Below are 17010 nucleotides of genomic sequence, written 5' to 3'. Positions count from 1 at the left end.
CTGACTATTGGTACAAGTTCGTAAAAAGAAATAGCAACGTAAAAATCATTTGTTTTTCTACTGTTAATAGAAGTGAGCCTCCAAAACAGTAAGTCACAAAAAGACTATGATTCGAAACACACAAAGTAAAGCTACAAAGCCATGCATGATATTGGTCTGTGATGCATCACATAATTCTGCGACTAGAAACGAAGGCAGTTTTCTTCAAAAAACGATCGATACTGCATCAGAAATGTGGTATGCTAGAAACGCTGTTTGAATATACCCGAATATATATTCACTGTAGATCGCTGATCAGAGTTGTCCTGGGGTATTTCTCCTTAAGCTGTTTCCATTGCACAATAATATCATCTGCCAATCCAAGGAAATACAGGATCGAGCCTGAACTGCGGTCTTCTATTACACGGAAGGAGTTAGGTGACAAAGCGACCGAAGGGTATGGTAGCTACGTTCATTCATAAGATCGTAAAATAATAGAAATAGGTCTTAAATTCTTGTATTTGCTACTAAGTCCAAATATTTATTTTTGTAAAAAGTATATTTGACTTTGGCGGAGATCGCATGCGACAGGTTGCAGCGCAAATGCGGCGAGGAATCATTGCTGTTACGCGGGAATTCTTTGTTCTTTGAATTAGACTTGTCCTGGGAAAAAGAATACCACAAAATTAAAGATCTGATGAAATATTAGGAAGAAATGATACCGTGCAAAATTGGAACCCCGGTGTATAGTAGAATGAAAACCAAATGAAGCACTGTGCAGTTGCGTTAGCGGTGCGGTGGACCTCGGCGGTTAGAATCGAGTGAGGACCCCTGCTACGTTTTGACCCGACTATATGTATTTAACTGTCATGCAGCAAAAATCCTGAATCATTTTCACTGTAAAAATTTGTCAATTTCACATTCATCTCTTTAAAAGATCGAAGGAGATCGTGGTGTGTCTTTCATACAGAGGGTTTCATATAGAAAAGATTAGGAGTAGAGTTCCCGGAGCTAAATACAGCTCTCATACAATGTACAGTTTTTATACAGGTATGATACACATGTTACAAATAATGCACCCCGCAAATTGGGCGCAGAGGGATTATTTGGCCACCTGGATTCCAATACGACATCTGTTTGAGATGCACTATGTATGCCTAAACGTAACTGCATAGAAATGAGACTAAGGTCATCGTTTTCAAATAACGTCTCACCTAATCTCTGTGGAAAAGTTTCCATGGAAAATTTTAAAAAAAACGCAAGGATGAAGTACGTCTGGTGGATTTGAAATTTCAATTGAACGGTAGACATCTTTTTTAAAGGCAGCGTACCACGAATCTGAAGTGGTACGGATTTCAGATGGAGTATCCGTATATGGGGTGGTCGATTATGGAGACCGGAATGGTTCCGCTCATCTCTCTCTGAATCACTGCAAGTAGCCGACCCCTGAATGCTGTTTTCTGCGATGCCTTCTATTGCAGCGCGCCACCCTTGCACGCGTAGCGTCCCTTTCGGTCTATCGGGGCAGTCCGAATTGATTTTCGACGAATCGCAGGGCGGAGGCGGCGCAAGGGGTGGAGCGTTGCAATAGATGACGTCGTACAAAACAGCATTCTGGAGGCGGCTGTTTGCAGTGATGCAGGGAGAGATGTGTGGAACTACCCTCGTCTCCATAATCTACGCCCCCGTATACAGATACTCGAACCTGAAATCCGCACCACCTCAGATTCGTGGTATGCTGCCTTTAACATAGGCATTGTGGCGCACCTATTGGAAAAAAGTTCATGATTTATGAACAGCTAGTAGCTAACATCTTCATAGTTTGCTCACTCATGAAATAATTATCCTTCTTTTGATCTGCACGTAAAAACTTGAAAATAAGAAATATTTAAAAAAAAAAAACTTGCCAGATAGAGATAGGGTTTCAACGCGACATAATGATTCCTCATAAATGATTACTGTGTCCCGTAGTCGCACCATATCAAAAAGAGCGGCAGCAAACACGACAGGAATGCAGCTGCCGGGACCGTTCACTAGAAGAAGATCCGGGCTGAAAGGATAAAGTCAAGTTAGACGCAAGCAAATCACGTTGATTCCATTCAATGTAAGAGTTTTAGAACAGTAGTGACCTCAATTACTGAACGTGTACTCACCTAGCGTTCCATACAATACGAAGGGCAAATAGGAACGAGTATAGGGTAGTCGGAACAGCGGTGATGAAGCTTTGTCCAACTTCGCGACTTCGCGGAATAGTGCAAATATTGAATGCGCCATCCTCACGACTGCTTTCGAACTCTTTTACCTTAAGAAAAGAAAAGAGATAGAAAAGAGTGGAAATTAGCTGAAAAAAAAGCTTAAGGTTAACATCTAAAGGTTTGAGAAACCTCATTTGAAAAAATGCACGGAAATCTTGTCTCGAAAGGATAACATGTTAGAATTAACCGTTAGTGGAGAAATTGCTGAGAAAATTTGCCTTAAAAATCCACCTTTTTACCACCTTAGTATTGCAGCGAAGTTGCTGTAACAGAAAACGCTCAAGATTAATGGTGCATCTCAAATTTCACCAAGTGGTTAGGAAGTTTATCTCTGACAGAAGAAAAATTGACGAAAACCAATACAGAACGAATACTGTTTCTAGTTCTTCGGAGTTTTTATTTTCAAACTGAGAACCGTAACTCTATGAAAGTCGAAAATTCAGCTACGGAACTAAGGACATACTCAAAAATTATGGATCAGGCCAGCGGATGTGAGGGATAGAAAGTAATTCGGTAAAAAAGTAATCGCAAAGGCAAAAAAGTCCATTAAGCATTAGTATACATTGTGATACAAGAGAACTCAACATGTCTCCTATTGACTGCTCATCGGTTTTGAACTGCGAGCATAGTTGAGTGAAAACGGCATGAAGCTCGGTGCAGTTACGTAAGCGATTATGGTTTCGATGCGGCGCGACGAAACTAGTGGCTAAAATCCACGTGGGACCATCTCGAACTACAGCGGGAGTGGTCCAAGCAAAGGTCCCGCCTCCCATAACCGCTACGTTCCACCGCACTGCATCAAGAGCGCAGCCATTCACGGAACTGCACCGAGCTTCATCTCGTTTTGGCCCGACTATGCCTAGATTTTCAGGAAATTTTATCATCAAACAGCGTTTTTCTGGACCTCAGAATTGATGAGTGACTCGTTTTGAAATGAAAAGAAATGTATATTTTCCTAGTGACTATATAAATTTACATTAAATCCGGATAGTTCTGCGTTACCGGAGATTCTGTTTCAAGAGTGAGAAAAATGGGACCCCATTCTGAGTAGTTACTTCTAACTTTGTGTTACTAGTGCGAAAATTTTGAAGTACGTAGTGCAAAGTACAGAATACGAGAGCATGGATCACGAAAGCAGCTCTAACTCTTTCATTTTCTTAAGGAATTAGAAGTACAATGACCATGTCCATAGTCGGACTTAATACTAGAAGAAAATAAAACTGGAAAAAAAAACTGAAAACAAATAAACATACTTTATCTGCGCTGATATGGTCCGTGTCCGCAATGATATACCATCTAGGTGTGTACTGTTTTCCAAGATTTTTCAACAACTCCAACATTTCCATCGTATGACCACCGGAGCCCATCACACAACACAGCGATACGGGCTCAGTCCGAGGATTCACTTTGTACTTCGTTTGACCATGATTTGAATGTCGAACCAAATAGCAAAGGTATCCAGTCGTTAAAAATACGCCCCATAGGATTAAGCTAACTATAGTGAAGAAGAAGACGTAAATCATCGGAAGAGCAGCGCCCGAGACCCGGCAATGACGTGCTTCGTGGGAGCAGCGCTCTCGATCAGTCGCAATAGTACGTAACGGATTTTTGCGTACAAAATTGAAAATACTGGCGCCGAATTGTTCGAACACCACCCAGAACACTTCGTTCTCATCGTTCTCTTCTGGGTTTCTTCTGCCACAGACGAAACATGTCTGCAGAAGTCGACGATCTGTTCCTAAAATTGATCGCGTTTGCTCCTCCAGATCGCTCTCGTCGTCGATGAATTTCGTCTTCCTTTTCTTCTCAGCCTTGATCGTTGACCTCTGAATAATGTAGAAATGAAAGTTATATGTTGGTTAGAACTGTCCTTTATTGTTGCAGGAGTGCACATACACTTTTATACTGAGGCTGAATTCGAAGAGGTTTCGGTCCTGCCCCGGTTGTTTGCAAAACAGTTCTTCTTGCAAAAGGCGCACATCCAATCACTTCTTTAGCGACAGTATTTTCTTTATTTTCTACATCTTGTTTTGCCGATACTTCTCGTTCTTTCCTAATCCTTCTTGAAGGATGTGCGCCCTCGACCATCTCCTTGGTAATATCCTGTAAAATGCTTCTCAATCCTTCGTTTATGCGGTCCACCAGCTTAACTTGCTTCGTTCTGCATAACTCTCGGACCTTTTCAGAAAGTAGCGCTAGGACCTAAAATATAGTTGAGAGAAAGGGTGAAACTTGGCAATATCTAACTGACTCCTTGGTTCGTCTGGAGCGCTTCCTTCAGACTATCCTGGGTTACAATGTCTTCTATAGATGTGACCTCATCGACGGTATCGTCATCAGGAGCAAGATTGAATGTTCTTCCGCTGTCTCCAGATGAACTTTTGCTGCATGATGGTAGCGGAGTGCTGCAGTCATCCAGTCGTCTTCGTACTGGGCGAAGCATACGGGCGGCTAAAAGAATGAGGCAATATCCCTACTATTCGAAATACGTAAGCTAACTAACTCAAGTGAAGGAAAACTCACCATCTTCGTCAAATGTGGCGACTGCGTGGGCGTGGATGCACGACACTCCTGACTGGTATCCGTCAGGGCATGTGCACTGCACCTGATACCCACAAACCCCACAACGTTCACAGTGGGAGTTGACCTTAAGTTAATGTATACATCTTTTTGTGGTTACCACATTACTTACGGCTTACATTTTCACTGCAGTCACAGGACGACTCGTTGATAGTCACCTCGTACGAAACCCCTTTTCGCGACCTAGAGACCACTCTCCAAGAGTTGCTTGTTTCCTTCGATATTGCAGCCTAAATAAGAATCTGGCTTGGTCTTAAGCTAGATGTACCGCCAAAGAAACGTACCGTCGTGCTACTGTAGGACGACAGAGCATCCTTATGACGTCGTGTGTTCTGCTTACGTCTCCAAGACATGTCAGAACCTCCTCGGACGCACTGAACAAAGTGATGAAATCAAACATAAGTCCTGCTCTAATTCAAGAAGCTTACCGCGGATATAAGCTGGAGCTGACGATTACGCGAATGGCTCAACAAGAGATGGACTACGGTGTCCATTCTGCTGTTTTGCTTTCCTCGCAGGATGGTGTGCTTTAGTGTGTTGTGCCATGACTCCGCGTGGTTAGATGTTGTAAACGGAGCATTTGGGCGATAGCATGGAGCCCACTCTCTTCTTCTCCCTGAGTAGTTCTTTTCTACATGCTGAAAACATTGCTGACTATTTTTTAAGTAAGAAAGTGAACGGAAAAGCTGGTACATACAGTCAACATCTCCATCGATTCTATCGATGACAGCCATGTCAAATAGGCAGAATACTTGCTTTCAAATACTTTGGGGTCCGTTTCTATGAGAAGAGAGGAGAGAAGGCCCTTTGCAGTTCGCACATCAGAATCCTATTCGTAGAAACGTCAGAAGTTCTTATAAAAAGCAAGTAAAGTGAACAAACTTACCTTCAGCAGCTCTTTATGTTTCCTCTGCAGCGCTTGACTTATATGAAAGGAGCACAGCACTTTAGCAGCCTGACTTGAGGGGAATACCGCTTTAAATGCGTTGTAGAAGACGTAGGTGTCGTCGGTCATGACGTACTGCGGGTTCAGTCCGATTTCACATCCCTGAAACCTTGTTTTTTTCTTCAAAATTCCAAATCGAAAGAATCGAACGAGCCTACCTTAACTAATTCAAAAAGGACCCGGATTTCCGCTGCTGTCATACGATATGATAACAGGAAGGCACATGGGAAACCGTTGCCCCCGTCATCTGACACGAGCAAAGTGGCTAGACGGAACGCATACCGTGTTACGTTGAAGGTATCGTCGAACACTATACCACGGTGTCCATAACGCTCGAGATACTTTCTTCCATTGGTGGTAACTAATGCTAAAGTCAAAATTATTTTATAAATTTAGAGGGAGACAGTTGTACGCTCAACAGACCTAGAGCGAATCCATCTCCGGTCGGGTCGTCTGTCTCAATTAGTTTAACAGCTGCAATTTCGTTTTCATCCTTCAGTAGACACTTCAAAGAAGTAAGGTCATCTTCACTTCTTCTACCATCCACAAGACCATGACGCGCGGCGATATTACTAAGAAAATAGATGAAAGAAAATCCTGGCCAATTGCTACTATCTTATGTTTTTACTGTCTTACGTGACGTCTCTCATCGTAATATAGCATATACGAGGTTGTCTCCGGGGATCCTCATTCGCTCTCCACTTAGTTGCCCGCAGTTTTGCAACTATCTGAAGGTGTTAGTAATCGCTTTCAAGTCTCATATAAATGAGGAGTTGCAGCACTCAAACCGTTTGTGGCGGGACGCCTTCCACAATCATTGACTTGATAGTCAACTCGTCTTCATTCGAAAGCGGGAAAGATGCTGAGTTGATATCGTGTCCTAGGTGGCCGAAACACGCTGTGATCTCAACCAATCCGTCTCCACGTACATGCACCTGAGAAGAAATTAAGGAACTTCAGCATTTCTCTCCATTTAGGAACGATTACCTTAGCAAAACAAGGGCAGTGCTTATGCACTTGCTTCATTTTCTTATATCGTTGTTTCACTTCCTGTGGGTCAACACCTTTCCCATCTCCTCCAGCGTGTTGACAGGTATACGTATATGTGTGCCCCTTACTGCTTCTGGTGTTGTGTCCTCGTTTAATTAGCTTGGAGCAAGTCTCCGTCTCCTGTCTTCCTAGCCACTCCTACATCAAAAGATCATCATCACTAACCTAATTAAACAACGGCACGTACCTCAAAACTTCCCAGCAGTCCATTGTGACCTCAACTATAGCAAAATCCGTGTCGCCACACTTGTGTTCTTTCTGGCAGTGTACCGCTAATTCTAACTGGGTACTAAAACTTTGGTCACAACCTGGGCATTTGATCGGTCGGTTTATTCCCGAGTTTGCTTCGCTAGCTGCTGATGTTGATGCAGCATTGTCTCCATGCACATTCTAAAACCACGCGCAAAATAGCTACTGCAACTTCCACTAGATGGGAAAAATTTACCTTCTTATGCTTTCTCATTCCATATGCAGAGAAGAATACCCTTCCGCAGGTATCACACTTGATCTCTTCTGCGTACACGGCCCTTTTTACAGCGCTTTTTACTTCTTCCACTTGATCTTCTGAGCACTTGTGGACATTGCGCAAGTGCTTATAGAGGTTTTGTATTAGAAATGGGCCCTTGCCGCAGATAGAGCATGGAGCGGAAGTGGAGGTTTGCATGGCGAAGCAACTGAAAACTGCTTCACTTTGAAGTCATTAGAGGAAAGGTAAAGAAAACATAGTGAGATGTACGGACGTAGATGTATGGCGTATGATAAGGAGCCAATGAAGGGACTATGAAGAATTTCTTTGAGCGAACAAAAATAGTCTCCTTATGAAAGAAGAGCGGAAGCAAAAAAAAAGAGCAAAAAAAAAACTAGAACATTCTACGAGATCAACTCTCTGAGTCCCTTACATACATTTGAAAAGACCTTCCAAAACATTCTATGAGATGCCCTCTCGGTGGAAGTCCATTATATATGATTAAGGAAGTCTTCTAGAACGTTCCAATGACCTTCCAGAACATTCTACGAGATGCCCTCTCGGTGGAAGTCCATTATATATGAGTAAGGAAGCCTTCTAGAACATTCCAACTACTTATGTGGTTTGTATATTGTGTTCTTAACATAAGTGTGCTCCCGTATATATGTAACATAAGTATCAACTTAAGTATCCAACTTTCTATCCTTTAAAGTCACTTAAGTGGTCGAGGACGTCGCTGTTTCAGCCAACATGACTATTTCGCGCTCTAGTGAGAGGATCGCATGGCCCAACTAGGCGCGCCGCAGCGCAACCGCACCGCCCCAAAAAGTATCATGAGTTGCGGGTATGGATACCGGCACTCGAATTGTTCTCGTACACGTATTTTTGTTTTTCATTCACTTTCCACGTTTTGTCGCTCATATTCGATTCTGAATGATTCGCTTCAGGTTTCGAAACCACAACGAATTTTTCGACTGCGACTGTTTTGATTGACGTCTGAAGAATGGCTACAGATGGTTCGTTTACAGAGATTTCATTTGTTTTTCTTCCACTTTTCTTTCCTTTTTTTTTCTTGCCGAAATAGGTTGGGACCAGCGATTTGTATTTATAAAGTCAACTATGTTAAAAGATACGGTCTTTGAACGTATCTTTTAATATAATTGAACGTCATTTGGGGGGAAAACTGGGCTTTTTTTTTCCTGCTCATCTACTTATTGTTTTGACTCTTCTTTAAAGAAGTTATTTTTCTTTCACACGGAATTCTACTGCGAACACTGTCCCTGTAATTATCGGCGCTGTTAGTCCCTTGATTTCTTGAGACCCTATTGAATACGTTAGCGGACTTTGTGTTGAGTTCTGTGTCACGGTTTCATGTGAGCACCTGGCATTTATTTTAAACAAAGTGGGTTCGTTTTTGATTCTAGTTATAGACAAAACAAAACTGCTGACGATAGATGTGATATTTTGTTGTTCCCTACCGTATTTTGCTTATGTTCTGGAAAAAGGTGAGCCACTTACTCGCGCTATCTGCACAATTTCTTTTGCCATTATCTCGAGAACCTTCATTTCTGGGAACAGAAAGAGAGATTTCTTCTCATTGACAGTGGGAGTCACTTAAAATGCTGTTTTATCTTTACTATGAAATATTAAAACATGAAGAAAAGCACGGGTAAAATATGTTTGGGTTGAGGCACTCAGTGGCGCCCTTATTTCTGGAAGTAAATAACTAAATCAGTCAGGGCCATAAGACCTAAGCCTTAGTCTTAGAGGATCTATGACATGTAAACTAAAGTTACAAAGAGAAAAAGGTAAGATAGAGCATCCAGAAATAAGGGCCCCACTGAGTGCCTCACCCCGACTACATTTTCTCCGAAAAGCCCTCACTTGGAATTTTCGGTTCTCACTCGTGTTCCAGCTATGGATATGCATAGGTGCGACAAGGTGGATACAGACTATCCTCAGGTGAAGGGGGTCAAGCTCATGGGATGAGGCTAAAGTGATGAGGGTCCCTTCGCCAACCATCCAAAGGTGAAGGGGGTGGGAGCACCGGGTCCGACTATCGCATCTATGGAGCTATGCTTTTGGTTGAAGGGAAAAAACGTGTTTCTCAATTTGCGCTGAAACCATAGGTGCGATAGGGAGGAGATGAACCCTCCTCGGGTGGAGGGACTCATGAGGTGCAGCTCAAGTATCGAGCATTGAGGATCTATTCGAAAACCGCCAAAAAAAATGAAAGGGTCTTTTTGCCAACCGTGCAGAAGTGAAGGGGACGGAGCACAGGCTCCGACTATCGCATCTATGGCTGAAAAAATCTAACCGAAAATGAGATATACTAGCATACATACTGGAATTATTCGAACTATGAATTTGGTTAGTTTTATTATATCACAGGGATAAGGATGTAGTAATACATGCAGACAGATAGATGTGATTATCTACGATCAAAAACAATAAGAATTAGCACGCGCTGCAGCTTTTGTTTTCCAACTTTTGTTTCTGCTAGTGAATCATTGATAGTAAATTGTACTGCTGTATGTATTTGATATGAGATGCTTTGTAGCCTGTAACTTGTTGCTTTATTTCAACGTTTGAAGGGAAGGAGTTTCGAGAACTTTCGAATACTCGATACATTCGCTGTCAGGTTATTAGGGATAGAGACAACTTAAAGATAACTGTTCGTCATAAATAATAACTACTCGACATTTGCTATCACGCAAATAAGTTTTTAATATTTGAAGCGAATCACGCATGTCACGTGTGGATTTTTATATCCATATATTTGCTCAACTTTTGAACACTGCGCCAATAGTATCTAGCCTTATTTTTATGCTTAACAGCACACTGACACTGCAGCGGATTACTGTTATTGTTAACTGAATCTGCTAACACCAATTCACCAGTTCTCGGAACTATGAATAAATACAACCATGTTATGCCGAAATCTAAGGTTCACATGAGGGATTGTAGTGGTTTTACATTTCCTAATTTTATACGAGAAGATGACCTGGTTGTGGCGGAAGTTTTGACCGCAGAGTAGTTGAATTCCGTTTTTTAAAGTGAGTTTCTCAGAAAAAAAGGAGCAAGGAGCGTAGCTTTCATAGCATTCCCTTTGAAAATTTTTACTGACATTTTTCTAAGGTAGATGCAACGTATTATGTTTATACGTCATATTGTCACCTGTGATGATTGCCTCAGCAAATATACCTCGACTTTTTTTTTTCTTTCGGCGCAATACTTATTGCTGAGTGTACAACAGCGTGGTGCCCTCGCAATCATTAGGTGAAGAAGCGCAGCGCAATACGCCTGCCTTGTGTTCTATCTTATTGTTTCAGATATGTACGAGCTAGATTACGATGAGGAGCCGGTAATAGAACAAACTACGAGGAACTCTGCAGCGGTGAGTGTTTATATTCCATACATATCCTTGGTGCATTTATCTTGGACGCGTTCATTTCTTTTGTGGTTGAAGTCGAGGCGAGGTGATTTACTTGGATATTTTCTCGAGATTTTCACTCCATATCATTCACTATTTCCATTTCTACGTGTTTTTTTTCACGTGATAGTTCATAAATAGATGATAGATAGGGGAGATCGTCATAATCCCCGTAGTGGATGGTGTAGCGGTTCCATTTATCCTTTCCAATTCCATGGCTCAGCTGGATTCAATTGAGCATTATTTTATCGCGACGAGACTATGTAATCTCACTTTTCTAACCACTCTTACGTTTTTTAGAGAGACTTTTTAGGGAGAATTCTTTTATCTTCTGCTTTTAAAGCTTATCATCATTGATGGGGAATTAATTCGCGCTGCGTATCAGCCTTTTGGTGAAGTTTACTGTCTTGTGTTTTTAGAGTTGCTATATTCTGTTAGCTCTTTTCTCTTAAATATCATTCTCCTTTATGTGATGGTGTTAAAAAATACTGTTGTTGGTGCAATTTTATTGGTGTTTGTCAAACACCTTGTATTTCCTCTGGTACCTGTCAGGATGTCGCAACTGTTTTCCAAGTCCCAGACTCAGCCTAACTTCACAGCCTTGTCTTAGCATAATTCATGGTGTTTCTAATACAGTTGGTTTTGGTTTGTCAATTGTTTTTTGTTTTTTTTTTCAATTCTATATCTTCTTATCTTCTATCCTAGTTTAGAATGAATCTATGAATGTTTTTATGGAAAAAAAATATTGGATAACATGTCTCACATTATCCAATATTTTTGTTACTGCTCCATCGAAGACTGGATGGCGACGCTGGAGTTTTTGGCCGAGAATCAGTCATGTCTTCTTTTTACCGTGCACCTTAAAAGCAGCCAATCACGTAATTTTCAATGTGACCTTTGTAGGAGTACATATGGATGAGGGTATAGCTCACGATTATGAGAGAGATTAGTAGTAGTAGTCGAGAAGAAACGTATGAATTAAGCTGTGATCTTGTGATCCCCTATTTCTAACGATGCAAATTACTACACGATAAACGCGGACACTTTCGTAGTCGTCGAACGTTCGCAATCCGTCTAATATAACTCAAATAAGTTGCGGAAGCTGTTCCCTCCGCAAAACGTTGGGTAGACTCATTGCGAACGCCCGTTGTATTTGTTCTACTACTCGTACCTATTTGCATCGTTAGGGAGACAGGATCATAAGTTTCTTTCACACACCAGTTTCAGTTTGTGGATTACTAGTAGGAATTGATCATGGACACCGTCGCACTCGTAAACTACACTCCTACCACTATCTATTAGTGGAGAGATCCCTACTTCGTGATGCTCCACTTTTAAAGGCATCACCCCACGAATCTGAAGTGGTACGGATTTCAGGTGGAGTATTCGTATGCGGCATAGTAGATTATAGAGAGGGAGTGATTCCGTCCATTTCTTCCTAATTGCCGTAAAAAACGGTCGGGAAGATGCGGCGCGTGCACAAGGCTGACGCGCTCCAATCGAACTCGGTGTGGAAAGTAGCGCCCCGGAACGCTCGAAGCCGTATCTTCCGGGCCGTTTTTTACGGCAATTAGGAAGAAATGGACGGAATCACCCCCGTCTCCATAATCTACTATCTCGTATACGAATACTTCACCTAAAATCCGTACTACCTCAGATTAGTGGGGTGATCCCTTTAACCGCACCCATACATGCGATAGTCGGAGCCTGTGCTCCGACACTCTTCATTTTTAGACGTTCATTTTTGGACGGTTGGCGAAAGGATCCTCATCACTTGAGCTGAACCCCTTCGGCTGAGGAGGGTCCGGCTCATCCCTATCGCACCTATGACCGCACCTTTCCTCCTTGTCCCCAACCCGACATCCACAATCTATAATTCTAAGTAACGCTGAGATTATACATGCAGTGGAACTTGAGGACAGTAAAACTTGTAAAAGTTGCAGAAACCTGAAAATTTTTTTCTTCTGCCGCTTTTCCACGTAATATTTCACGACGAGATTAGTGGCAAAGTTTACCTTTTTTGATGGTTTCGTTTAGCAACCGTGTGTTTCCTTTTAGAGTTATGTCCATCAGCAAAAAAAAAAACCATTCTGCTTGCATTTTCTTCCACATAAATTCAGGCAAGCTACAGACGTTTATATTTTGTCCTGTCAAAAACCGGGAATCTTCACCATAGACTTTTGAACGGTTGGGGAAGGGACCCCCCTCACTTTTGGGCGGTTTGCGAAAGGACCCGCTTCACTTGAGCTGCACCCCATCGGCTAAACCCCGTTCACCTGAGGACGGTCCAGCTTCTTCCTATGATCTTCACTGCCGAAAGTTGTAACAAGTTCTTTCAACTGGACGTTTAAATGTGATCTTTCGTTCTTTGCACCATGTGTTTAATATTGTGGAATGTGCTGATTGGTCCATATTGCAGTCAGCACTCTTCCTATCCAACTGACTCCGACATTTCAGATCACATTTTTAGGGACGTTTCGGCATATGTGTAGGTTTGAAGTGTCCAGAATTAAAAATAAAAATAGCTGCTTTTATATGATATGCGTATGGCTCATATTTAAAGAATGAAAGAGCGAATGACCGTGCTATGTTTTGAAACCTTCTCGCACAGCGCTCTTAGTTTGTCCTACTTTTTTAAATTCTTTTTTTAAAACACTTCAGAAGACATTTTCTGGAAGTTTTTGAACAACATCGATTTTTTCAAGTAGGCTTACTGAAATAAATTACAGAAGAAATTGAGAAAATTGATTTTAAAGCCAGAATATTCTTTAGCAGATTTCCTCAATTTTTTCTATGATTTCCATGAAAAATCATCTTTTTCTAATTTTTGGACTACAGGTGTCTTTTTTGGATGTTGAATCTAGCATCGCTCAGTACTACGCGTTTGTTTGAGATTCAAATGCTGACTAGTCTGCAAACAAATGCTTCAATCAATGCTTTTGGAACAATCGCGCTGAATTTTGTCATCGACGGAGATCGAACTCTTAGTCGGGATATTTCTGTCCTTCCACTATAAGGAGGTACGGAGATGGGATCATTCTAAGGCACTGTTTCCTCAATCCATACGTGACGTTAACGTCATCCTTTCATCATCTTTTCTTTTAGAATTCTTACTTTCATAGAATTTCCATATCTCTCGCATCTACTTGCTATTGCTATCTCTATAGCTTCTATCTCTATTAATTTTTACAAAAATATTACAAGAATTAATGGTTTTAATATTGCGGACTCAGTTCTTTGGAAAACTTTCGGAGAAAGCAAACACATAACTTTTTATGTAACTCCCTCTATGTGTCGTTTATGAAAATTCGTAAAAAGGTGTCTTAGAATGAATATTTCATGTCTTTCAACAATAACAAAAGAAATGGGTTTGAAATTGATTTCTTTGAATTTTGTTCTATAGTGAAAAGTGACCATATATTCCTAATAACATGGAAAATATCACACACACTTTAGACTTTTGGCCCTATTTGCCACTTTTTCTTGTTTTCTTTTCTACTCATTGTTCACAGTTCTTCGTCATCGTCTAGGAAGAAACGGAACGTTCCATTTCTTTTTGTAATTTCGAGCCTCTATCCTTGCTTTTATGATTTTACTTTGGGAAATCTAAGATGCACATTATTCAGTTCTCGTAATAGTTGTGCATTTCTGGAATCAACATCTACAAATACCATTTTTAATTCGAGAAAGGATCCAAGCGCATGTTGGATAGTTTGGGAAAGCGTGCATTTTTTTGCTTAGCTCTAGATTTATAAACTATGCATAGGTTTATTCCAGATCAATACTTTTTGGTTTTTGTGGTTTCAGTAATGGAGTGCTATTATTTGGTTTCTGTTCTGAATATTATTCTTATCTTTATTTTACGAAAAATTGTCTTATATTTCGTAATAATCTTCCGTTGAAAAGATTACTCCTGATGTTGTTGTGGATATCATTTAAGCCATTGACGATAGAGCGCTTTTTTTTGCGTATCTGACCCGGTCCATGTTGTGCATAACATTCGAAGATAATAAATCCATCAAATGCCAAGAACTGAAAGAAAAAATCTAGGAAATCATGAAAAGTAACCGTTGGAAAATGTATGGCACACCGGTGAGCTGAGTTGTTGTCAAAGGAAGATTGAGATTTGCTGTGTCACTTCTCTTTTGTTTCTTTTTTTCTCTTCGGAAAATTCTCCATGAAACTTTTTCTGTCGTAGATTTTAACGTGACTAATGCTTGATTGTTTTCCCTTTTTCCGAACATCAAAATCCTTACGTTTAGCGTTTCTCCGTTCAGCTGTTGGTAGATTTCTACCGATTGGCCAACGTTCTAAACAAGGTGGTGAGAGGGATGCGTGAAAGCTGACTGCAAACTAGCGCTGCTGGGGGAATGCAATTATATCCTTGGAAAGAGCAGATATCGCTGCCGTAATCATGGACATTCGTCATTGCAAGCGCGATGACGCTCGCCTGCAATACTCCCACCAGATTTGAAAGAAAGAGCTCTCAATTTCAAACTGAGCCTGAGCGATGAAGGCTGATTTAGCCAGCCTGAGAGAAGGATGGTTTTCGAATTTGTTTCTGGAAAATTTCAAATGAAACCACAGCAATCATGCTGAGTTGATCCTCAGAGTTCCTCAAAAAAAAAAAGCACACGCCCGTGATGCTCCTCATCCTAAGTAAAATACTAAGGACAAGAAGCAAAGTAAAGTATGGAATAGGAAAGGAAGTCGTTACTGCGAAGAATGCACGAGCGAGGATTTTGGGTGCGGAGAACTCGTGGGGCATTGATCCATGGAAGAATTCACATATCATTAGTTTCGCTAGATTAGTTTATTACTGAGCACAGGGTTCAGAATTCTACAGATTTCCTACGCTAGTCTAATTATAATACCTTCACTTGAGTTTAGAGCGAATTTTCAAAATATTCTTTTTGGACTTTAGGCTTGTTATACAGGAGATATTGTCCCATTCGTACTATATTTACCAATCAAGGATTCATTTGAGATCAAAACAAAGAATCTCTGTAAATTGGATGTTTTCAACTGATTTCTCTCACGTTTTAGGTCTTATTTTTTTGTGTTGAAACTTTCTTTCTTTTTTTTCGTCCGGCGAGATTTGGCACGACAATACAAACGATGAACTTTCGATGAACTCAATTTGTTACGTGTTCCAAAAACGTTCGCAACTGATAGGACGGGCGTTGTGGATACGTATCAGTTTTATTTTGAGGTGCTGAAACCTTAAGCACTTTTGCGTTTGTGAATTAATTTTCAAAAATCCACCTTAGTTTTGACGGGAGTTGTTTTGGAGATATTTTCCTTTTTAATAAATTAATTTCGATGTTACAGTGTGTTGGAGAAAATCTTCGTTTTTTTTAAATATAATTTCTTAAAAATATATTATTATATTATATTATTTATTTTTTCTATAATTCATACACCTTTAGTTAGGGATCATATCGAATTTTCGTCCGCAAAAATCTACAGCTCTAGTATATAAATTCATACTATTTTCATGCATTGATCTGAATTTTTAGAAACATTTTCAATAGGTAAAATCTGTAGCTTTTCTATCTGACGGTACTGGTACTGTATGTTTAAGGATGGCGTTCAGATCAATAATGTCTCGTAAAATCTAAAAAAAACCTGGAAACAAAACAAATTGTGGTAGTTTAAAAGCATGGGTAGAGTTATGACGAATAGAAGCCATAAATCCGTCAAAAATAGTGGTAAGCTGAGAAGAAAAATAGGAGCGAATGTGGACGAGTTTGCAGCCGTACTCTTCGCTACTCGTACCCATCAATACATGTATTATTCATGTGAACATATCACGTGAATATATTGTGAAGCGAAAATTTGTGCGTTGAATCGGGCGTGGTGACGTACGTACTTATGGTTCGGGACGAAATTTACCTAAAATGAGAGAATTTTTTTTACTGTAATTCGTCCGGGTCGATGAACGTTTTTTTTTTCTTTGAACACAAGAGAAGACCGACTACTCTTTCTTAGCGTTGTTGTGCCATTGCATCCTTGTTGTTTTTAGAAAGCAAAATTTTTCTTTAATGGATAGGAGAGAGACCGTTTCTTCAAAATTTTAGTTGAGATCCCCCTAACACAGGGCAGAGCGTACTAATCTCCCATATTTTTTTTCAATTTATTTATTTTTTATTCTAAGGACGAAAAGAATCTACATAGAAAAAACTGAATATATTTCTGAAAAGTACATAAAATTCCATTTTATTTGTTGAGTTTTGAAAATTATATTTGACAGATAGCGGCCGTTGTTGTCAATACATTGCTAAAGATGTTCCCGCAAGTT

The 17010-nt window shown here is 40.5% G+C and overlaps 2 protein-coding genes across 4 annotated transcripts in view; one reads left to right on the top strand and one right to left on the bottom strand.

Annotated features, from left to right (window-relative positions):
* Nucleotides 1-277: 277 nt before the first annotated feature.
* RB195_016161 (uncharacterized protein) lies at nucleotides 278-7474 on the bottom strand (the record flags this gene model as incomplete). Of its 2 annotated transcripts, none has more annotated exons than XM_064207192.1 (19): nucleotides 278-381; nucleotides 1887-2029; nucleotides 2133-2281; nucleotides 3488-4060; nucleotides 4131-4436; nucleotides 4486-4685; nucleotides 4758-4881; nucleotides 4934-5044; nucleotides 5099-5188; nucleotides 5243-5452; nucleotides 5512-5643; nucleotides 5701-5862; nucleotides 5919-6127; nucleotides 6184-6332; nucleotides 6397-6488; nucleotides 6549-6695; nucleotides 6748-6948; nucleotides 7027-7200; nucleotides 7256-7474. In XM_064207192.1, 19 exons carry the CDS (start codon nucleotides 7472-7474, stop codon nucleotides 278-280), a joined length of 3495 nt encoding a protein of 1164 aa, XP_064063073.1. The 2 variants fall into 2 exon arrangements, with proteins under 2 accessions (XP_064063073.1, XP_064063074.1); XM_064207193.1 differs by lacking the exon at nucleotides 5512-5643 and adding an exon at nucleotides 6998-7026 and having other exon boundaries at nucleotides 7107-7200.
* An 805-nt stretch (nucleotides 7475-8279) lies between these two features.
* RB195_016160 (uncharacterized protein) overlaps nucleotides 8280-17010 on the top strand; it is a gene marked incomplete at both ends in the record, with an annotated part of 47296 nt that continues 38565 nt past the window's right edge. Inside the window, 2 exons of one of the 2 annotated variants that reach the window (XM_064207191.1) lie at nucleotides 8280-8292; nucleotides 10609-10673. In XM_064207191.1, the coding sequence (XP_064063071.1) occupies nucleotides 8280-8292; nucleotides 10609-10673 (78 nt within the window). Of the gene's footprint in view, nucleotides 8293-10608; nucleotides 10674-17010 lie in introns of those variants that run through there. The other variant, XM_064207190.1, reaches the window with a different exon arrangement.

The sequence above is a fragment of the Necator americanus genome, chromosome V (assembly GCF_031761385.1).
Source record: "Necator americanus strain Aroian chromosome V, whole genome shotgun sequence".
Lineage (NCBI taxonomy): Eukaryota > Metazoa > Nematoda > Chromadorea > Rhabditida > Ancylostomatidae > Necator > Necator americanus.
The sequence above is the reverse complement of the archived record's forward strand: the minus strand, read 5'-3'. Positions and strand labels throughout refer to the sequence as shown.